Here is a 24,559-nt window from a genome sequence, read left to right on the forward strand (position 1 = left end):
ATACAAGGGTCCACTTCCAAGAGTTGCAATAATTCCCAATTTATAAATTACAAATTCATAATGGGAAAATAAATTGAAACGTCATCCAGTACAGTACCATTTTCTTAAATTACTAGCCAGCAGGCTCCCTTCGCTCGCCTTATCCGTCTAGCTAGGTTTCTCCGCTCCCTGGACCCCCGGCGTATTCACCAGAAATAGGGCCAGCAGTGCAATTCTCATTTAATCTTTGTTTCTTCCGTCAAAAAGTCAAAAGAAACTTCAGGCTCGATTCAATCATCAGTTTCTTTGAATTATGTAGTGCAGGGTTGCAAAAATCTTTATGTTTATCAGAATTAATATTCATTTATTTCTCAATTGGAGACTTGTTACGATATTATGAGAATTATTCTATTGCAGTCCAACAGTTCTTTGTAAATTTGAGAATTGATTTGAAAACTCCATGAAAAATGCTGGGGAACGCTTAGAAAACGCTGTTAAAGCGCCAATATTGAGCGTATCTTTGGCGTAATTTTGAACTCCTCTCAATACAAAGCTTGTAGACCCTGGATGAACTTCTGTACCAAGTTTGGACATTTTCTCTCAATCAATTCTTGAAAATTGTGAGAAAACGCAGAAAAAAGCTAGTGAACGCAAGGAAAATGCAGTAAAACCGCCCATCTTGGACGTATCTTTGGCCTTATTCCGGAGTTCTCTCAAGATAAAATATCTAGACCCTTGCTGAACTTCTGTACCAAATCTGAACATGATCTATCAATCATAGTTCTTGAGAACGCATAGAAAACGCAGGGAAACGCTCAAAAACCGCGGAACTTGGGCGTTATTCGGAGATCTTCCCATTACAACATTTTTATATCTCAGCTGAGCCTGTGTACCAACTTCGAACATTTTTTGCCAATTAGTTCTTGAAATAGCTGAGGAAACGTAGAAGAGCGTTGGAAAAACGCAGAAAATAAATAAAATTTGGGCGTATCTTTGGAATTTTTCTCAAATCCGTTCTTAGTGCGTCTCTAGATGTCCAACTAAACATACATGCCAAATTTAAACGTATTTTATTTAGTAGATTTTTAGTTCTTATGATTATGAATAAATGAGTGAGTGAATGAATCAGTGCCATTTCGCATATACAGGTTGTCCCACCAAGGTTGTAACAGCAGTTAACCATAGATTCTACTCAACATTTCTGACAAAGAATGTTTAGTAAAAATTTTCCTATCAACCTTAATTTTCGAGATATATCGATTCTTCGATATTTTTAGAATATGCCTATTTCCGGTCATTAAATACTCGAAAACTACTGGCCGAATTTCAATTTCAAGGTGATTCTTGGAAAGAGAAAAACATTTCTAACAAAATTAATGTAATTTAATTTGTTGTTAGAAATTTTGAAGTTTTTTATTGGGGCTTAAACTTTAAAAAATGCTCTTCAAATTCAAAGTCAAATTTCAAACAGTTTTTTCTCGATTTTTTAAGGGTAATTATAGTGGTTTTAATATTTCAAAAACTTTTCCATTACATAAGCTTTCGAATGAATATAAATTTGAAGAGGTAAGTTCCATGATAAAGTGTTCAAAACTGCTAATATCTAGAATGAACAACTTCAAAATGAGGAAATTCACAAACAGCAAGCATCAAGTGGTGATCCTAAGGGTGAAATCAACTGATTTCTCTCAGAAAATTTTCACAAGTTTCAATCAACATTTTAACATTCTACAATGATATGACTTTTTCAATAACTTGCATTATTCCCTGTACCATAAATCCTGAATAGAATAACAAGAAGTGTATGTTTCAGACTTTTTTCAGTATGATTTTCAGTGTGCTTTCCAGTCATTTGGCATGATGTATCAACTTTGTCTAGTAGAGAAGTGTTTGCGTTCATTATCATGGAATTCACCTTGTTTGAGTACTTGAACATGTTTTTGGTGTATGGAGAGTGTAGATGCAATTATTCGAGAGAGGCAGAGAGAGTATGCAGGAGACGTTTTCCTGACCGAAAACACCCATCTCATAACACGTTTTTAAGATTGACTGATGTCAAGATGGTAAGGGTCTAGGATCAGTTTCAAGGTAAGAGAGGCCCGTCTTAATCTCTGAAGCTTTTGAGAATCTTATTCCAAAGTATTTCGAGCAGAATCCTCAATCCAGCATCTGATGGGCAGCTGAGATGTTGGATGTTTCAAGAATAGTTCAAAGAATATTAAGATTAATAACTTTCGACCATTCCATGATACCCAGTTCAAGAGTTAAATGAACCTGATACTGTTTCAAGGATGCAGTTTTGCCATTGGATCTTAGCACAAGATTGTATTTCAAACATTTTATTGACAGATCACAGATAAAAGTACGTTCACAAGAACTGGTGCTGTAAATTTCCACAATACACATATTTGGACCTTTTATTTTCCTTGCAAGAATAAATGGTGGAGTTTATTTGGACTTTCTGGTCAATGAACTTACCGAATTGATGGAAGACATGCCTCTCAATTTGAGGCGGAATATGTGGCTCCAGTTGGATGGCTGCCTCCCTCATTCACTCATTATGCTAGAAACGTCCGTGGGTGGATTGATAACAAATTATGCTGGGCGGTGGATTGGCCGAGGTGGACCCGTAAGTTGACTACCACGCTCACCTGATCTTACTCCAATAAACTTCTACTTTTGGGGGTAGTGAAAAGTAAAGTTTACAGAGAACCTGTAGAGACCAGGGAGGAACTGATTCCTAGAATTCGATTGACGTTTAAAATAATGAAGACACGGCCCAACGAAGTGAGACGGGTAACTCGAAGCTTGATGAAACGCAGCAGAAGTTGCATAAACAGAAATGGAGGCTATTTTGAATTTCTGTAAGCAGTGAGCATGATTACCATCTGAATGATTGCCATCAGTTTTTTTTTAATTCTGCCATTCATCTACTTTGAATTATTCAATGAATAAATTTTGTTGGATCTTGTAAAATTGTATGATTAATATTTTATATAGGATTTAGGCTATGCGCTACAGAAAATAGTGCAATAATCAGGTGATTTCAACCTTCTTGGATCACCACTTGATACACGATGTTTGTGAATCTCCTCATTTTGAAGGTTTTCATTCCAGATATTAGCAGTTTTGAACACTTTATCATGGAAATTCCTTTTCGAATTTATACTCATTCGAAAGCTTATAAAATGGAGAAGTTTCTGAGATGTTGAAACCACTATAATTACGCGTAGAAAAATCGAGAAAAACGGTTTGAAATTTGACTTTGAATTTGAAGAATAGCATTTTTTAAAGTTTAAGCCCTAATAAAAAAACTACAAAATTTTTAACAACGAATAAAATTACATTAATTTTGTTAGAAATGTTTTTCTCTTTCCAACAATACCCTTGAAATGGAAATTCGACCAGTAGTTTTTCAGTTATTGAGTATTTAATGACCGGAAGTAGGCATATTCTGAAAATATAGAAAAATCTATATATCTCGAAAACTAAGGTCGATAGAAAAAAGTTTACAGAACATTTTTTGTCAGAAATGTTGAATAGAATCTATGGTTAACGGCTGTTACAACCTTGGTGGGACACTCTGTATATATAGATTAGAGCAGAACATTTTCCAACGGTATTCATGGTATGCGACCCATTCTCTTCAGTGTACTGAATGTTTTTTCTAATCCATTTCAATTCGTAATTGAATTCAGTTGTTTTCAATTGGAAATCATTTCACTTCAATTTAAATTATAAAAGATACGCAGTGTACTGCTTTTTATAGTTTGTTTGGCTATATATAGAGTGTTCTGAAAAAATACGCCCATAAGTCAGGTCGTGATTCCTCACATCAAAAGAAGAAAAAAGTTCTTATTAACATACTCAGGTCCAATAATGCTTGTTCACCAAGTTATAGAGAGTGGAAGATTTCGTCTGAATTTCTGTGCCCCTGCTGGAACGAAGCCCTACGGGTATTTTTTCGCTGTTAATTAGAATGTACAATTTAGCATACTTTATGTAAATTGAACTGAGAAATTTAATAAAACCGTTTCCAGACCTGTAGCTACAGTATTTTTTAAGATATGTGACAAAATACGCGAAACTTTGTCCCAAAGAACTGAAAAGTTCCTTTAAGATTTGAAACATATTCACTATGTTAAAAATGTACAATAAACACAAAATATTTTTTTCCACAACTGCGCGTAAAAAAAGAATTTACATACTTAATTCTCCTCGTAAAACAGCTTATTTCTGAGGAGAATCTACTTTTTTGCTCGCCAACCATCCGAGCATGCGCAGTAAATTTTCTTTACGCTCTCAAATCATTCGCACATGCGCAGAAGAGTTTCTTTACGCTCGCCAAAAGGTCAGATCTTGACCTAAAAAGTCGGTAATTGTAACTCCGCCGATATAAGTAATTTAACAGGTTTGGGCAGTTGTAGAAAAAAAATTGTATGTAATTCGCGCGTAATGCTTCTTTATCGCTCTTGCAAAATTATCACGCGACGCGAGTGAAGCAAAATTTACGTGAAAATGTACGCATTAAGCTCTTAATACATAAATAGTTATTTGTGCAACTAGTGCGCAAAGTGACAGTTTGCTGCACCGAAAGAAACGTTTACGCCCGAGCCGTAGGCGAGGGCGGAATGGTTTCTTGAGTGCAGCAGAGGAACTTTGCGCACGTATTTCACATTAAGTTTTTCCTACAGTTACCATTGAATATGAAAAGTGGGTAATTATGGGTAAAATTGCCTGAAATGCATCAAATGTTTTTCTGTGTAATTTTATTATTGATAAAAACCTTAATTTATTGTCAAATTGAATAAAAATGTTGTCCTTGGTTATAATATCTACTTAATAATTAGCGCGTTGTGCTTGGTTGCACCTCTGCTCACTATAGCAGCCACAGCAGTCACTGTTACCAACTTCATTTTGATTTTGCTGCACTGTTGCTCCATATAACCTACTAAGTATTTTGCGTTGCCATGTTGCAAATCTGGAGTGCAGAAAAATTTTTGCCGCACTAGAGCGGAAAAGTGATTCTTTGCGTTCTGTAATCAGTGCAGCAATGGCCACTTTTCAACGTAACTGTAGGAAATAGATATTACAGAACTTGTAGAAAATTCAATTTCGAAGAGAAAGATGAGAGCTTAACAGATTTTGTCTATTTCATGCGTTTTGAATGTAATTAAGGATTTTTTTCAGGTTGCGTTTGTCTATTGCGTTTGACTTATTCTGCATCTATCTCTTCGAAATTAATTGTATCTCTTCGAACACTCAGTATAGTTTGCAAAATATACTAGATCTCAAACCTCATTAAAATAACCTCAGTGCAAGTGCGGTTGACGGTTTTGTGCCTAGCGCAAAACCTAGTGCAAACAAAAGAAAACTGCCCAAAAAACATTAAATATGAAATGAAAATTTACAGACTGTTGGACTGACTAAGAGAACATGATAGAAGCCTGGAAGAAGTGGGGGGGGGGTAAGAGAATGATGAAAAAGGATAAAATGAAGAAGAACAATGAGAAGTAGGAAAGGAGAAGTAGTAGGAAATAAGAAAAAGAAGAACAGGGGTACAGCAGATGCTCTACGGAATTTTAGTCAACAGGTAAAGAAGAAGCAGCTGATTCGACGTGAGACAAAAGATTTTTGGAACAGCTGATGGTGATGAAGAAGAAAGAGAAGTCTAAGAAGAAGAATGGGGAAAAGGAAGAAGTCGAAGAAATAGTTCCTTATTATTATTATTTTGAAGCACTACTCACTTGATATTATCCTAGTGCCTTTACTACTGTGAATATTGTAATCTATATGCCGGTCGTCAGTGTGGTATAAAAGTAGTATGTAGCACGGTATATAGAAGAAGACGGTAGATCACACGCGCATGTTTGTGCTAAATTTCCGGTGTAGCTGACGTCATTTTCATTTCATTTATTGTATAAAATACTATAATCATAATACAATTATGACATTGGAGGAAAAACTAGGCTGAGCCTGTACTATTTCTCTCCAAAAATTTTGATAAAATGTTTATGTTGTCCAAAAGATAAGGTTATGTAATCTCACACTGCTTCGTCACTTGATTTTCGGTCCAGGAATGATGATTTAAAATTTTGAATTTTGAAGGTTGATTTTTTACTCTAAATAAATCACAGAATGTATCAAAATAAATTAAAAACATTTTATATCCAATCATCTGCTTTTAAACAAATAAGTTTCAAAAATTGCCAAACCTCGGTTGGTGGCGATGACGCAATCTAGCTGGCAGGCCACTGCGCACACATTTCATGACCCTACCGTTTTCATCTAAATACCGTGATATGTAGTATGTTTATGTGTAATGTATGCAGTATTGTATGTAGCATGACCGTTCCGTCTATTGATTTAACTGTAGTTAAATTACTTTATCAACGTTCGATTCTTCAATCCTTCCAACTGATTTCAAGCCTCATGATGCATGAAAACAGAGTTGTCCAATTCATAATGCCACAACCATTCTTGAAACATTTATTTATTTTCTACATTTAACAAAACACACATCAAAATACATAATTAGAAAAGGACCAACAGGTCTAGCCCAAAACTGTTCCCTTTCCGAATTTTGATAGTAGTAAGCCAATTTCTGAAAGGTAGGTTATTTTGCTTCACTTTGAATCAAATTCCGAGTCCAGAAATATTCAAACCAAAATTTAGAATTTAATTACATTCAAAACCGAAAAGAATAAAACTATTCCACCAAACTGTAATTCATAAACTTTAATGCATTTTATTTATTCAGGGAAGCAAAAACAAAACCAATATGTAAATTTTTTGTTGTGGTGATGCTGGTGAGGTAGCTTGTAGATATCCATAACGAATAAAAATTGTCGAAAAACTGATCCAGTAAAGCATTTGGAGACCTTAAAAGACATTCCTCTAGAAGTTTTAATGGATTACAGCTATGACAATAATTATGAGTTTTCATTAAAGTTAATAGAACACAAAAAACCATGCTCCTCCAGTTTTATGCTACACAGCTTAAATATACTCAAGGAACTACTTCAAAGTAGTACTTTTTTGAACAGAAGAATCTTTTAGAAAACATGACATTGAACAGTATCAGAAACTGACGGATCGTTCGAGAAATTTCACACCGCATCAGCTAAATCCTCAAGTAAACCTCTACTACTATCACTGGCATATCATGTACCGAGATTCTTGCAAATACTTTAATATATACCGAAACTCAAGGAATGTTCGCTGTAATTTCTCACTATACAAATAGAAATAGTTGTGTAGTAGTACTTTTAAAATGTATTCAAAAACGAAAGAATCGTTTAAAATCTTGAGAATATTCACACACTTCCCAAATCACTAGAATAGTATCCAAACTGAATAGTTTCACACCACACTAACAAAAAACTTAAGTACTTGAGATTTGAGAACAACGAAGATAGCTGGAAGTGTCTTAACAGGGAGTCTTTCATCAGTAGATAGAGACAATTCAAGATTTATGTGTAGATCTCCAGCTGTTTGAAGCCTTGTGAGAAAACGCTGGTATTTGACAAGCGTCCACTTGAAAGAGAATTGAAAGGAAAAAATAATAGGCTGGAGAGAAAGAGAGAGATAGAGTGAGTGTGAAATTGAAAGGTGTGAAGACTGATAAAGAATGACATGAATAGGGGAAGACGAAAGGGGAATGAAGAATGACAAAGAATTTGTGTGATTTCAAAGAAGAGAAGACAAAAGGGAAAAGGAACAGAAGAAGAAGTAGTAGTTTTGAGGGTTGTAGTGGCCAATTACATGATCAAATATTTTATAAAAGATCTTTGACCAACAATCATCAAAGATTTGATGCCCTAACACTTGATGCTGCGTTTACACCAAAAATGTTAACAAAATGTTCATTTTTCCGTCTCATAGATTCTATTAGATTGAACGGAACTTGACAAACACAAATGTTTATTCTCCCGTCCTTATAGAATCTGTTAGATTGAGGTTCCGTTCAATCTTATAGAATCTATAAGGACGAAAAAAAAGTATTTCGTTGACAACTTTGGTGTAAACGCTGCTTAAGTATTATCACGTATTAGAATATCTAATAATTGATATCATTTCCTTACAAATTACACTATTTAACTGTCTTTTCTTCTTCAGGGCTAATTAAGCCCTGAAATCTAAAAACTAGAAATCCAATTAATCTGCGTTTACACCAATGTTATTTACAAAATGTTTATTTTTCCGTCCTTATAGATTCTATTAGATTGAACGGAACTCGACAAGCACATATGTTCATCATGTGTATGATAAGTTATGTTCAATCTAATAGGACGGAGATCAATGTATATCAATGTATAAGGATGGAGAAATGAACATTTTGTTAATAACTTTGGTGTAAACGCAGCTTTACTCTTTAAAAATATTTTTTAGGCACATCATGTTCCGGCTATTGGGTCAAATCAAATCAATTTATTCCTCTTTATAAATACACATTACAAAAAATTATAGACAGCATTATAGGAAATTTTCTTCACATGGGCTATGATGCCTGTGTGCGAAGAAGAGTCCGAATCATTTATATATTCATTTTAATTCAGAGGAGGAAACAAGAGGAAAAACTAACTAAAGAGAGAGAGAAAAATTGGAAGAAGGGAAGAGAAGGGGAAAGAAAAAGAGACAGATAGATAGAAAGAGAGAGATAGTAAGGAGAAAGTACAGAATAGAAAAGTTTTAATTTGGGTCGAGGATCATCCATAAGGGCCGCCAGACAAGCACACGCCAGAGACGGACATAGCAAATTAAAAACAGATTACTATTTTCAAAAAAAAATCTAGAAATGGTAAGCAGACCGCAATAACATCTCCGATGTTAGTCTACTCTGTTGGAACAGCCAAGAGAGCAAAATTTTCTTGTACGCGGCATTACTGTATGTGTTTAAAGATTGAGAACTGAACAGGCATGTTGCAACACAAGCGATGAGCAATATAATAGGGGCATCGGGATGAGGCCAGACTCGTCAATCTAGGCATCCTTATGTTGCTAATGCTAGAGGCACGTGTGAAATGGTCATGATTTGATAAAATTATATTTAAACTTTCCCTTCTTTTATGCATATGCACAAGGGATGGGTGCTTAACAAATACAAAACGGTTGAAGTGTAGAAAAAAATTATAATTTGAATAAGTACCTTCAAATAGTAGACAAATAGACTACAGTGATGGGGTCACACATTTTTTTTTTTTTTTTTTTGCTGAGTTACTCCAATTTTAATATGAGTTACTCCAATAATTTTGGTAGAGAGTTAGTGGGGAGGATATTTTTAATATTCTTTCCGAAGAATGGACATTGATATGTCCAAAGCTCCGCCAATTTATGTAGATGCATAACATTATGATTATTATCTATAGTTATTATATTACAAACTGCTTTTTCATATCATATACAGTTCAATAATTATTTTCTTAGTCTACATTATATAAATTCATCTATAATTTTGCTGTATTGTAAGCTATTGTATATAAGTGTATAAGCCAGTATATATTGTAATCTACATAAATAAAGTACTCAATCAATCAATCAATCCAATCGGAAGGGTTACCAATTGAGGCCACCTCCACTATCAGAGATTATGATCTTCGAAAAAAACTCTGAAACTCTGAAAAAACAATGAATCAGCAACATTTCATTCATGAATAACGTGCTAACAATTACACTACGGATTCACGTGGAGAAAGCAATGTTTCGTTGAAATTTCATCGTTGCGTAAACTTTGAATCACAAATTGAATGAATTTGTTGCAATTAAAATAGATTCAAATAATTTGATCAATAGCAATGGAAATAATCCTGTATCCATCCTCAGTAGATTCAGAATTTTTATGTAAGATTGCAAGCTAATCAATCAATAAATTATTTTATGAATTGATATGCATCAATCATGTCCTATCCTATCCCGTACATTTTCTAATCAATTCCTTCCTTTATAATAATATAGATAATGATAAGATATCACCACGACCATGGAGCCAAATAATGCTCAACTATGAGTTACTGTATCTGTCACCGTGTTATCGGATGGGAACGTTAAACTGTCGGTCCCGGCTGAAGTATGACAGTCGTAAGGCCCATTGACGGCTTAAATTATATATTCAGGCGGTGGGACCTTCCCGCAAGGGACTCCCCACCAACAAAAGCCATACGAATTTACTTTTTTTTTGTATCTGTCACCCTTCCAACTGGAGTACCGAGAGCATATCAATCTACTCTCAAAGAAGCTGAGAAATGAGTCTGGGAAAGTTGTATCATGGAGAAAAAAGATCAATTTCCATTGATTTTTCTAGTCCTTCTTCGTTCCAGTAGTTTGTAGTATCTTCAGGTCTATTTATGTCAAAAAGATGCCGATTTCTTTTTGAAAGTGATAAGGTCAGAGAATATAGTGAAGGTAACCAAAAGGACTTGTAAAAGAAGAGAATGAAGAAGAAAAAGAAGAAGAAGAAGAGAAGAAGAAGAAGAAGAAGAAAGAAGAAGAAGAAGAGAAGAAGAAGAAGAGAAGAAGAAGAAGAAAGAAGAAGAAGAAGAAGAAAGAAGAAGAAGAAGAAGAAAGAAGAAGAAGAAGAAGAAGAAAGAAGAAGAAGAAGAAGAAGAGAAGAAGAAGAAGAAGAGAAGAAGAAGAAGAAGAGAAGAAGAAGAAGAAAGAAGAAGAAGAAGAGAAGAAGAAGAAGAGAAGAAGAAGAAGAAAGAAGAAGAAGAAGAAGAGAAGAAGAAGAAGAAAGAAGAAGAAGAAGAGAAGAAGAAGAAGAGAAGAAGAAGAAGAGAAGAAGAAGAAGAAAGAAGAAGAAGAAGAGAAGAAGAAGAAGAAGAAGAAGAGAAGAAGAAGAAGAAGAAAGAAGAAGAAGAAGAGAAGAAGAAGAAGAAGAGAAGAAGAAGAAGAGAAGAAGAAGAAGAAAGAAGAAGAAGAAGAAGAAAGAAGAAGAAGAAGAGAAGAAGAAGAAGAAGAGAAGAAGAAGAAGAGAAGAAGAAGAAGAAGAAGAAAGAAGAAGAAGAAGAAAGAAGAAGAAGAAGAAAGAAGAAGAAGAAGAAAGAAGAAGAAGAAGAAGAAGAAGAAGAAGAAAGAAGAAGAAGAAGAAAGAAGAAGAAGAAGAGAAGAAGAAGAAGAAGAAGAAGAAGAAAGAAGAAGAAGAAGAAGAGAAGAAGAAGAAGAAGAAAGAAGAAGAAGAAGAAGAAAGAAGAAGAAGAAGAAGAGAAGAAGAAGAAGAAAGAAGAAGAAGAAGAGAAGAAGAAGAAGAAGAAAGAAGAAGAAGAAGAAGAGAAGAAGAAGAAGAGAAGAAGAAGAAGAAGAAAGAAGAAGAAGAAGAAAGAAGAAGAAGAAGAGAAGAAGAAGAAGAAAAGAAGAAGAAGAAGAGAAGAAGAAGAAGAGAAGAAGAAGAAGAAAGAAGAAGAAGAAGAGAAGAAGAAGAAGAGAAGAAGAAGAAGAAGAGAAGAAGAAGAAGAGAAGAAGAAGAAGAAAGAAGAAGAAGAAGAGAAGAAGAAGAAGAAAGAAGAAGAAGAAGAAGAAGAAGAAAGAAGAAGAAGAAGAAAGAAGAAGAAGAAGAGAAGAAGAAGAAGAAGAAAGAAGAAGAAGAAAGAAGAAGAAGAAGAGAAGAAGAAGAAGAAAGAAGAAGAAGAAGAGAAGAAGAAGAAGAAGAAGAGAAGAAGAAGAAGAGAAGAAGAAGAAGAAGAAGAAGAGAAGAAGAAGAAGAAGAAAGAAGAAGAAGAAGAAGAAGAGAAGAAGAAGAAGAAGAAGAAGAAGAAGAAAGAAGAAGAAGAAGAGAAGAAGAAGAAGAAGAGAAGAAGAAGAAGAAGAGAAGAAGAAGAAGAAGAAGAAAATACTTACAGAGTGTTTCTGAAACAAACCGACAAACTTGGTGAGGAGTTTCCTTGCATCAAATGAAAATAAAGAAAAATGTTCTAATAAGTATGGGTCCTAAAATGCTTTATTACTGAGATAATAATGGAGGATTTCAATTTTTTCTTCAAATTTTCATTGCAACAAACAGAACCAAACCCCCCCCCACCACACGGTTGTGTGGCCGTCCCGTTATCAGTACCTCTCAAAATCTGGTCACCTTAATTATAGAGAGATTCATATTATAAAACATAAAACATTGGTAGAATGTAAAGCATCAACGAGAAACTCGGACAGTTTAAAGTGAATATGACTAAAAAATACAATTTCACGTCACTCCCCTTCACCTCAGGGCAGGTTGACCTAGGAATCGGTGCAAAAGTAGAGCTAGAAGATAAAAAAGATGAAGATAAAGAAGAAAAGAAATACTGTAGGCCTACTATGGCATAAAGGGAATTGCTCAGGGTCAGGAATATTACAAGAGGAAACCGGTTTATTCCCTGTGACTCTTTAGAAATTTTTGCTCATTCTCCCTATTCTTCTTCTTCCCCTTCTTTTCCATCGCTTCCTTCTTCTTCCTCTTTCTGAAGGTTTTCTGATCGGTAGGCAAAATCTATATAAATGAATGTCTGTATGTGTGTTAGTTTGTTTATTTGTTTGAATTCACTTGATATGGCATGCCACCACACATTTTAGAATTGAAAATTGGGGTACCTATCATTCTTGTTCGAAAAATAATTCCGCCGTGACTTTGCATTGGCACCCGACTTTCAGTAAATATTTAATGAACAACATTATTGAAGCCACAATTTGAAGAACAACATTATTGAAGCCACATTTTTGAATGGAAAATTCAGAGGTGAAGATGTGCTGTAGCCACGAATTCCAATGATTCCGACAGATCTGGCATTTGAATTTAAGCGGTTACAGTTCCCAGTACGATTGGCATTTGCATAACCACAAATAAAGCACAAGGACATTCCCTGCTAAAGTGCGGATTCGAGCTAGAAAACCCTTGCTTTGCACATGGACAACTATATAATATGTGGCCTGCTTAAGCGTTGAAAAACCATCTGTTTTATTTGTAAATGCACCAGAAGGAAAAACTGGAAATATTGTTTATCCACAAGCACTCAAATGAATGGAAGAATAAAACAATGATATATTTTTTTAGTAACACTGATTAAAAGATATATTTTCAAACTAAGTTTTCTTGGAATTAGTTTCATAAAAAATTGCAGCAACGCGCGACGGGTCAGCTAGTCTTTGATAAAGGTTGTCTTGATATCTATGATCTGATATCATGTGTGAAGACGCCCTAAACGACGAAGGCATGTCTAGATTCGGATACTAAGGAATTTGGGCTAATCGAAAATTAATTTTATAGATAAAACAGGTCGGAGACTAAAAGAGTAATAAAACGGGACAAATAATATGTGACAAGCAGTGATGACTTCACAACGTTCAAAATGTACGTGTGTGTAGAAGCCATAAACCACACCCGTTTGACCTTGGGGCGGAGTTGGTGTATGCCCCTTAATTATTCATCCAAATTCCATTCCATCTATAATCAGTTGTTTGTCAACGCTTCCGTTCTTTGTTTCTTTTATCTTAAAATATCATAAAAATTAATTTATCAACATATTCCAATTTAATAGCAAATACCAAACATCCCTAACCTACATATTAAGCAGAACTTTTTAGGTTATTTTCATCTAGTCTCATAGGATAGATGAGCTGAAATGTAGAGGAATTGAGAAATCTCCCATGAATACATGGATTTTCCAGTTCTGACATTCAGCAGAACCGGCTGGGAATTTCCATTGATTGTCAAAACCAAGACAAGCGAGTTTTGACGTCACTAGCGTACACTTTGTAGATGAGTGGCCATACCCAGTTTGACCGCGTGGCAGAGTTCGTACATTCCCTTCTGATGGGAAGCTTCACAAAAAAAGAAATTTGCAAACACATGGAATGATAGTGAGAAGGAGAAAAGGAAGAAAAAATCTGGTGTGGTACACTCACACAACTTTCCTTGCCGTTATGAAAATTGATCACCTGACGCTAGTGTACTCGCGCATCTCAAGTCTACTACTCAAAGATATGAGACAGCTGGTGATAGGTCAATAACGCTGGAAACACACGAGGTCTGCTATCTCTTCGTAGTGAATGATTTAATAGAACCAACAGTTTGCAATTTAATAATCACATTTTCTCGGATTTCAAGCTTATTTTCAATTTTAGGTGGAAATGTTACTAGACACATTAATTGCAGAGATTTTCATGCTCAATGTTTTCCACATGAAATTTTTCGTTTAAATTGTGTATGAAGGCTGATAATTGAGAATCTAAAATCAAACTTTGCATAGATGGGGTGAAGCTCCTGAAATTTTTACAGATATTGGACTTTTTGCAGTTGATAGAGCTTATCAATGACTATTTCAGGTATGAATTTGATCAAAATCGTTGGAGCCGTTTTCGAGAAAATCGCGAAAAACCCTGTTTTTGACAACATTTTTGCCATTTTAGCCGCATTCTTGGATTGCATTTGATCGAAATTGTTCGTGTCAGATCCTTATAGTGTAAGGACCTTACGTTCCAAATTTCAAGTCATTCCGTTAACTGGGAGATGAGATATCGTGTACACAGACACACACACACACACACACACACACACACACACACACACACACACACACACACACACACACACACACACTCAAACACACAGACCAATACCCAAAAAACAATTTTTGGACTCAGGGGACCTTGAAACGTATAGAAATTTAGAAATTGGGGTACCTTAATTTTTTTCGGAAAGCAATACTTTCATTACCTATGGTAATAGGGCAAGGTAAGAAAAAATGAGAAGGAAAAGAAAAAGATAAAGAAAAAAAGAAATAGAAAAAGAAAATAAAAAAGAATAAGAATGAAAAAAAAGAAATGCACAAGATTCTTCTTTGTTAGTTTTTGAAAAGCTCCCAAGTTTACCACATTCAAAAATCAATCGCTTTCATTAAATTTATGAATGGTTCAGCAGGAAGAAGAGGAAATAAGAAGTAGGAGGTGGATAGGAAGAGTAGGAGGAAGAGGAGGAGGAGGAGGAGGAGGAGAGGGAGGAAAGAAGAAGAAGAAGAAGGAGAAGAAGAAGTAGAAGAAGAAGAAGAAGAAGAAGGAGAAGAAGAAGAAGAAGGAGAAGAAGAAGAAGAAGGAGAAGAAGAAGAAGAAGGAGAAGAAGAAGAAGAAGAAGAAGAAGAAGAAGAAGAAGAAGAAGACGAGGAAGAAGAAACTATTGAATTCGGTGTAGCTGCAGCTGCTGCTATTGTGCATACTATGGAAGTAGAGTATTGTGAAAGGAAACGTTTCTTGCCGAACTTGAAGGTAGAACTCCAAATTCTAGAATCGTAGGGCCGGTTTCCGAACTCGGGATTTAGTTAAGTTCTTTATAAGACGGCTTATCTGATTGGTTCTCTTAGAATTAAATACGATTAAAATTTAACCGGTGTTTTATGCAACCAGCACTCGGAGTCTTATTTTTAGTAGTAGGCTCAAACAACAATATATTTTTGTGAAGGTGTGAGACACGAAAAGTGAAAAAATAACTTAGCATTTCCCCAATTTTTTTACCTTTGGAATCTATAATGAGGTCAATAGCAGTGTTTGATTAGCAATGATATTGCTATCCACTTTGTTGACTGATAGACAAGGATAGCGTTATCATTGCTAATGAAACACTGCCATTGACCTCACTATAGATTTCAAAGGTAAAAAATTAGGGAAATTCAAAGTTATTTCTTCACTTCTCCTGTCTTAAGCTGCGTACAGATATACGCGCCTCCAACCCACTCCGCGCAAGCTCTGCCCTCGTCCCGCCATCGCTCTACAATCGCTCCACCCCGCGCTTCATTCGAACCAATCATGAACGTTACGGGAGATGTTAGCTGTTCTCGCGTTCCCCGGTCGAACCACTCTTGCCCCCCGGTCGATCATCAATCGCTCTGCTGGAGTGACGTTCGGTTGCGGAGCAGAGCGCTAAATTTTAATCGTGATTAATTCTAAGAGAGCCAATCAGATAAGCCGTCTTCTAAAAAATGCCTTCTCTGATTGGTTCTCGTGGAATTAATTAGTGGCGAAGCTGAAGGGGGAATTTGAGAGTCTGAGACTCCCCAAAATTAATTACGATAAATGTGAATACTATTTTTTATTAGCACGCATATAGATATCTTTCCAAATTTGGATAAAAATTGGCCAGACCGCCTAACAGATTGTTATGTGGCTCCCTCTATCTGGCCGACAGTCGACTGGCTATTCTTTCACCATTGTGAGTCTCCTACTTATAAGACTCCTACTTCATTCATAATAGGCATGGCGTATTATATAGTTGCTATGACAACGTGACGTAGCACCAATGCTACATAGTAGGGCTTGGAGTCTAGGCTCCTAGTTAGAGTTCCATATCGAATCGATATTATCGATGTCTTGATCTCGATGTATCGAACAGTCGACATTGAAGCAATCGATGCTTTTCAAAATAATTTGAAGATTTCAAATAAATCAGTTGGTTTATGTCTCATGTAACGGTAACATTTGGCGCGTTCTTAACCTAAAACTCGGTTTCGGCGGTTTGTTCTCGTTTACCCATAATCATAAATAATGAAATCGAATATTTTTTCAATTTCGAAATTTTATCTTCAATTTGTTGTTGAACTTTCACCATAATTTCCAACTTCTTAATAATTAGGCTATGGATCAGTGTAATGATCTGGTGAAGTATTTGCTTCAAACTCCGTTTTCTTCTTTATCTTTTGAAGCAAAATGTGCTCTGAAAGACAAGCGGCCACAACCATTACTGAAAATTGTTCAAAAAGATGGCAATCAAGCAAGAACATTTCAGTCCCAATGGTATAAGAATTATCAATGGCTTACGGCAAGTGTGACAGACTGTAAATTTTATTGTTATGTTTGTTTGTTATTTGGGGGTGATAGTGAATGGAATCAGACTGGAATCAGTATCCTTAAAAACTTTCATAGGAGAGCACGAAAACACCAGATTTCTAAAAGACATATTCTAAATAGTGAGCGTTTTCTTCTTCTTGGCAGGAATAGAGTAGAGCATGCATTATCAGAAGCAGCACGTCTTGCAGCTCTGAAACATAATGAGGTAGTAACACATAATCGACGGGTTGTTGGTAGATTAGTTCAAGTGGTTTGTTTTCTTGGTAAACAAGAACTTCCTTTCCGGGGGCATGTTGAGAGTAGTAATTCTGTGAATAGAGGCAACTACCTTGAAACTCTTGAACTGCTGGCACAAGAAGAACAATTCATGAGAGAGCATCTTGGAGCAGCATCAGGATTCAAAGGAACTTCAAGTGAGATTCAAAATGATATTATTGACTGTGTGACACAAGTGGTGAATGAAGAAATTCAAAAACAGCTTTCAACTTGTGAGTTTGTATCGGTTCAGGCTGATGAAACATTGGACGTCTCTTGTCAGACACAAATGAACATTATACTCCGTTATTGTGTAAATTACAATGTTTATGAGAGGTTTGTTGGTTTTTATGATGTTTCGAAGGATAAAAGTGCTGCTGGTCTAGCAACTGTAATTTTGAATGTCTTGAAGAAATGGGGTGTGGATAAAAAATTGATATGTCAGACTTATGATGGTGCTTCAGTAATGGCCGGTTCTAGAGGGGGTGTGCAAGCGATTATAAAGCAAGATTGCCCACTGGCAATGTTCATACATTGCTATGCCCACCAACTTAATTTGGTTCTCTTGTATGGAGCAAAAACTATAAAGAAAGTGCGTTTCTTCACATATGATTTGACTGCCTTCCATACATATTTCAGCAAATCTTCAAAAAGAACACAAGTGTTGAGGGATAAAGGGTTCAAACTTCCTCAAGCCTGCACAACGCGATGGAACTTTCACTCCAGGGCAACAATGACAATTTCATCTCATTTCAAAGGCTTGAAAGAAGCTCTTGGGCAAGTCATTGAAAATGATGATGAATGGGATGGTGAATCAGTGAATGGTGCCTTAGGACTTTTCAAGAGATTGGACGACCCAAACTTCCTATTCCTCCTTTGCTTTTTCAATAAAATTTTCAGTTTCACTGACCATTTATTCAAGGTGTTGCAACTGAAGTGTACATCAAATGTGAATATTTGCAATCATGAGATAAAAGAAACAATTAAAAATCTACAGAACTTGAGAAATGAGGAAACAATCAATGAATGTGTCGAATCCAGCATAGAGCTCAATAATGAAGTGACAACAGAAAAATTTGTTTTGCCAACCCTAAAAGCAACTGCATATGAAATAGTTGATACCATAGTGGTGCAGATGGAAACAAGGTTCTGTGATTTTGAGAACTTTCACTTTGCAGAATTACTGGATGAGAGTCAGTTTCCATCCTACAATGACAATTTTCCAACCTCCAAGTTGGATCAGCTCTTGAAAAATTATCCTTTCTTTGATAGCGAGCAACTGCAAAATGACTCTTAAACATTTACTCTGACAATTCCAAGCATCTACCCCCACAGAAATTGTTGCAGTATTTTTTGGATAATGGTCTGGATCCTGTTTATGAACAAACTACACGTTTAATTCGTTTAGTGCTCACATTTCCAGTGACAACATGTTCCGTGAGAGATCAATGAGTGCACTAAAACGCATAAAAACATTTTAAGAAATTCTATGACCAATGATAGACTCACCAACTTGAGCACACTGGCAATAGAGAAATCTCTTTTGCACGAACTGTCAAACAGCCAGAGCTTCAAAGACCGAATTATTGATGTATTTGCACAGAAGAAAGACCGGCGCATAGATTTAATCTACAAGAAAATTTAAGGTAAGCTTCAGAATTCCTAGACTCCCCTTCTAGTTATAGGTAGCTTCGCCACTGGAATTAATTACGGTCAAAATTTAACCGGCTTTTGTGCAACCGGCACCCAGAGTGATAAGTTTCCCAGGTCTCAATTTGAAAAATGATATATGATTATTATTCAAGACAAAGAATTTTATTGTGATATTATCAGTTTACATTCACTGCAGATCCATTCAGTGACATTGTTCACTGCATTGTGTTGTTGAATTTAGAGGAAGAAATCTTCTTCTGGATTGTGGGTATTTTTGGAGTTACAGAACCGTAGACTCTGGTACAGGATATCAGCTCTTTTCTATTGTATTGATGGATTTTCATAAATGATGCATCCGCTCTGTACTCGCCGTAAGGAAGAGCAGGTATGTTTTCAATATTGTAATTCACGAGCCAATTCTTCATCTCACAAGTCACCTAAGTGATGAAACGTTAAGATAAAATGATCAATGAAGTTTCATAACATCATAATTTATGTATTTATTTAAATATTAGTGATTCAGTGTCTCGATTCCCACAAAAAATACAGAAAACTGGCACAAGTGCAAAAAATAGGCTATATGATGATAATACAATATGTGATGAATAATAAAATTATATCACCTATCTAAAAAAATAGTAGGGGATAATTTTTGGAGATGATAAAATATTTCAGTACTGTAACATCAATTTTCTACGAAAAATGTATTATAATAACTCTTTCAGGAAATCATATATTGTTGTAGCAGTACTGATGAAACAAAATTGCTCGAATCAAAAGTTGATTATTATAAGCTGTTTGAAAAGTAACCTATTAGCTATGAGCATGTAGATGGACAGAATTTTAAAAAACTTTCAAAGCTATGGATAAAAATTATTTTCAATGTTGGTGAGCTGAACACAAAAGCTCCTAATATATTTTTTGTGGGAAGAAAATTTCAATGTCTCCCAAAATATTTGGTGGTGCCCAGGAGTGCCAGGGGGCATAATTTTCAAGGTCTGGAGGTTTTTTCATAGCCTTCAGTGTAGTATGCACAGATTTGGTGTTCGGTTTCCACAGTGAACTCATAGTTTTGGCTGAGGATTTTTCACATTTGAGAAAACTAAACAATTTTCAATGAAAACTTCCTTACCTGGGTCGCCATTTGAATTTGGTCAAATTCAACAATGGATAATAGACTTATCTCAGGGAGCTGAACAAAAAAGCTTCTATCAAATTTTCTGTGCGAGGCTGATTTAAATATGTCAAAAAAACCCTACCTTACCTACTCTACTTAACCCACCCTATCTAAGCTACCCTTCCTGACCAACCCTACCTAACCTACCCTACCCAACCTATTCTACTTAACCTATCCTACCTAACCTACCCTACCTACCTACCCTACCTAACCTATCCTACCTAACCTACCCTACCTAACCTACCCTACCTAACCTACCTAACCTACCTACTAACCTACCTACCTAACCTACCCCACCTAACCTACCTACTAACCTATCCTACCTAACCTACCCTACCTAACCTACCCTACCTAACCTACCCTACCTAACCTACCCTACCTAACCTACCCTACCTAACCTACCCTACCTAACCTACCCTACCTAACCTACCCTACCTAACCTACCCTACCTAACCTACCCTACCTAACCTACCCTACCTAACCTACCCTACCTAACCTACCCTACCTAACCTACCCTACCTAACCTACCCTACCTAACTACCTACCTAACCTACCCTACTAACCTACCCTACCTAACCTACCCTACCTAACCTACCTACCTAACCTACCCTACCTAACTACCCTACCTAACCTACCTAACCTACCCTACTAACCTACCCTACCTAACCTACCCTACCTAACCTACCCTACCTAACCTACCCTACCCAACCTACCCTACCTAACCTACCCTATCTAACCTACCATACCTAACCTATCCTAGCTAAGTCATCTTACCTAACCCATGCCCAAAACCCCCAACCTAATTAACCCGCCCACCCCAGTACAGTCACGCAATTGGGCAGGCAACCAACTATGCTATGGAATTACTACTTGGAGAAATCCCTGTTCAGTTGGGCTTTTATAAAAGTATGTAAACTTTTAATCACAAATAGGATAAATTTGTTTTGATTATCAAATTAGAATCAATTGATAAATAGCAATAGGAATAAGTCTATGTCAATCCTCTATAAATTCACAATCGTAATGCAAAATTTCAAGTTGATCAGTTGAGTAATATTGTGACTGGATGGCGCGTCATTCGTGTATTTTCTATCATGCACGCATGTTTAAGACGATTCTTTCTTCTATTATACGATAGATTATTTTTTATAGAGTAATACAATGGAAGCTGAGGATTGAGAAAATTTAATACTTTCATATTTTTATCAGCACAGTTGATGTTCATCAACTGTGACTCATTGTGAGAGATTACAATTAAACAATGTATTTAACTTAACAACCTAGTTGACATAGCATAGCTTTTCCATTTTGATTTAATTCGTTTTCAATTTTGAACCGAACAATTTCTCAATCAGAAATTTTCAAAAATTATTCATTCCCCAAATAATTACAGAAGTGTTACATAACACAAACGTATTATAAAATATGCAAGGAAACCCCCTACAAAACAATTGAAAAATTGTTCTCATCCATAGGATATCTAAACTTCACCTGTTTGTTCAACCAAGCCAGTTCCTTCAGTTGAGGGTTACTGCCTTGATATGTGAACAGTATAACGTACACTTTATAATGAGAAATGAACAATTATATGATAGACTTATATAGTAATATTTTCGATCATATTCTAAATTTTATTATTCAGATACTTATTTCTACAAGGCTACTTGATAGGTACCTATTTTCCATAGGATCATCAAGAAAGGGTTCTTTCTTTCATTGAATGGATACAATATTGAATAAAGATGATTCTGTGCTAGTAATATCATGGAAACTAGACACTTTCATTTTTTCTCCATTATTTTCTTTTCCACCGTAAAAAATGCATGTATTTTGTCTCTAATTTGAAAAAAAATATTTTGAGAAGCAAAGGCTCTACTCACTCTCTTTAATGGACACTCTCCTGAAATGTTGCAATGCTCAAATACACTTTCAATAACTTTCATGCCAAATTTCTGAACTATTTCGCAGACCTTCATTTCAATATCGATAACATTGTTGTAACGCCCATTTGTTCCTTTGTTTGCTGCTACCACTCTCACCTATCAAAACAAGATCAGCATTCAATTGTAACGTAAATAAAACAGAGTTTTCTATAAATATGTTCCATAGTTTGAGAGGTCGAGAATTGTACACGCATTAATTTAATGTCCAATTCCTATGCGACGATGCTGTATCCTTTATCTATTACTGTATATTATTGTAGACTATAGTTGATATTCAAGACTACAATAATATGCAGCGATAAAGATCAATATTTCACAGATCAATATGCAATAATACAGGCTACAGCCATTAATTCAGCGCTTAGAATCGTCGCTCACGAATTGGACTTTTAGCCAAGTAGCTGAATCAAGTACCCTTCACCAACCGAGGTTCCAACCCTTATTATAGCCTGTTCACCAGGTATATTTGGCGAGGAAAAACTCCGAACTGAGTTTTCTGAGCAAAGATTATGGAGTATGGACACCTTGAGTACAGAGAGTTTACCTTCTAGACTGAGAGCTTTCCATAGAATTCCCCCATAACCTCGAATTTTCTGTTCCTTTTCCAGTTGTCTGCAATTTCAGCCAACAGTCTCAATTTCATCGGACAGAAAAATCATTAGTAAATTTATTGTTCCTTCTGTTCCTTTTCCAGTTGTTCTGTTCCTTGAATCATTTTCCGTTAGATTTATGCTGAACTATTGCCTTTTGCTTCAAAAACGAACAACGCTACGCAACTTGGCTTTCTTGCCAAGCACTTGGCTGGCAGAAGACTCAAGTGAGGCGGCCATGTTTATGGGTCTATAATTCGACTACAATTTGACGATCTGGCTGCACTGATCTCTCGAGGCGTTCGATTAGAACAACAGGCTGCCAGATTTGTTATAATTGCCCCCTAGCACTTATCTGTTTCTTATGATAATGTCATCGGAGGTTAAAAAAATACCCTCGTATATATCCTCTTGTCAGTCTCTTATCAATATTATCTTGTCTGTTTTATCGATATCAAATTGTTTGAGCATTGAAAAGATGCTCTTCCACCTTGTTTGAAAATGAAATATGTTTTTTAGTTACCTTCAAGTTATCATCTGCGTCCGCTCCTAAATCTATACGCCCACTGTATACAAAATGTGTTCGATTCAATTTACTCACTTTCATTGGGATGAGAGCGTCTATTTTACCTTTCTTATCACAATGAGATACATGGTGGAAGTTGAGGTCATATGGTCCCTGTGGATCAGATACGAAAAAATTAATTTTGAAGAATCAAGACATAGTGCATACCTGGCTAAAAACTTTCTACATATTCGACCCCGAATGCTATGCAAGCAAAATATCAACTAGACCAGGGATCATTCCATTACCACTTTCTAAGGGCCGGTTTCCGAGTTCTGGATTTAGCTAAAATCTGGACTTAAAACAGCTGCAGTCAGAAAACTGGCTTTCTGAAATGGGGCGTAGTCATAGTTTTTATGATAATCTTCATTTTCTCATTTCTATAATTGGAAACGTTTTTCCTTGACGGAATGGAACATTCCTAAATAATTCAAAATAGCTTAAACTTTACACTATTTTCTTTTCATTTCATTTTGTGTTCAATTTTCAAGTTTTTCGAAATTGAATTTAAACGTGGACTACGACTACGCACTGTTTCGGAATTCCAATTTTCTGACTCCAACTGAATCACGAGCTCGGAAAACGGCCCTAAAGGTTTTTGTTTTGAGATTTCCTATTATACATTTTTGTTAACTGAATCCTTTTCAATGAGAACAACACAGGTTCTATATCTACTTACCGCTATCTCCTCCCAGAGAGCAGAACCCCCATTGACTACAAAGCACAAAATAACTGAGTTTCTGATTAGAGCAACCATTGTTCCTGGACAGTCCTATCACCAATGTAACATGTGAATGATATAACATTATCTACGTTAGGTATTTGGAATAAATAGGCTAATAATAAAGATCATACGTAGATAATGCTACAAGTATTTCTGAAATACGTGACCACAGTAATAATTGGAAGGATATCCTTTATCTATTTATCATTTTGATCGTAGTAATATCAGAATATCCTATTCAGAAATGATTTATTGGAAGGATAAAATTTAATGGTTGATATCAAACAGCAGTAAATTGGTTTTCTCACGAGAATACCACAGATTCTTTAGATAACATACTATTATTTCATGTTACTGTTCTCATTGAACTGAGCCAAATAATCTTCAATTTCTACTTTGCTTTTCTATCAACCTTTCATTTCTGATATTGATAATAATAATTAATTTTATTTCCATCAATACACAAATTTATTTATTTATGGAGACAACAGGTTACCCCTAATGTGTCTTCTTCACAAATACAACAATACAAGATTATTATACAATGAAAATACAATGAGCAATGTAACTTACATCTGCAATATTGTTAAAATAATAGATATATACAAGAAAATTATCATAAAACAGAATATAGAAATGAAACGATTCTAAAATTGGAATAAATATGTTAAAAAGAATGAATAAAACTAGCAAATGAATGTCAGTGAAGCAACAAAATGAGTAAGAAGTACGAGTACACAGTGCAATAGATACACACCTATATATAGCAATAAATAATCGATAACACGACTGAGCATGGATATCTCACAAAAGACTGTTTACTATTCTTAAAAATTTTCCACGAGAGAGCCAGAAGATGTCCAGTTGCCCAGA

The 24,559-nt window shown here is 35.5% G+C and overlaps 1 protein-coding gene across 1 annotated transcript; it reads right to left on the bottom strand.

Moving 5' to 3' along the window:
* Positions 1-18,858: 18,858 nt before the first annotated feature.
* Positions 18,859-23,755, bottom strand: LOC120353079. Its single transcript, XM_039435637.1, has 4 exons — positions 23,642-23,755; positions 22,921-23,076; positions 21,745-21,903; positions 18,859-19,124 (listed from the first exon to the last, which is right to left on the bottom strand). The coding sequence occupies exons 1-4, from the start codon at positions 23,717-23,719 to the stop codon at positions 18,903-18,905; spliced, it is 615 nt and encodes a 204-aa protein (XP_039291571.1). The 5' UTR covers positions 23,720-23,755; the 3' UTR covers positions 18,859-18,902.
* Positions 23,756-24,559: the final 804 nt, after the last annotated feature.

Source organism: Nilaparvata lugens, chromosome 9, assembly GCF_014356525.2.
Source record: "Nilaparvata lugens isolate BPH chromosome 9, ASM1435652v1, whole genome shotgun sequence".
Taxonomy (NCBI): domain Eukaryota; kingdom Metazoa; phylum Arthropoda; class Insecta; order Hemiptera; family Delphacidae; genus Nilaparvata; species Nilaparvata lugens.

Coding starts and splice junctions, on each gene's coding strand:
- LOC120353079 (XM_039435637.1), bottom strand. CDS start 23,719: ATGGTTGCTCTAATCAGAAACTCAGTTATTTTGTGCTTTGTAGTCAAT. Junction 21,904..22,920: donor ACGCAGATGATAACTTGAAG/GTAACTAAAAAA, acceptor TTGTTTTGATAG/GTGAGAGTGGTAGCAGCAAA. Junction 19,125..21,744: donor GAGAGTGTCCATTAAAGAGA/GTGAGTAGAGCC, acceptor TTCATCACTTAG/GTGACTTGTGAGATGAAGAA.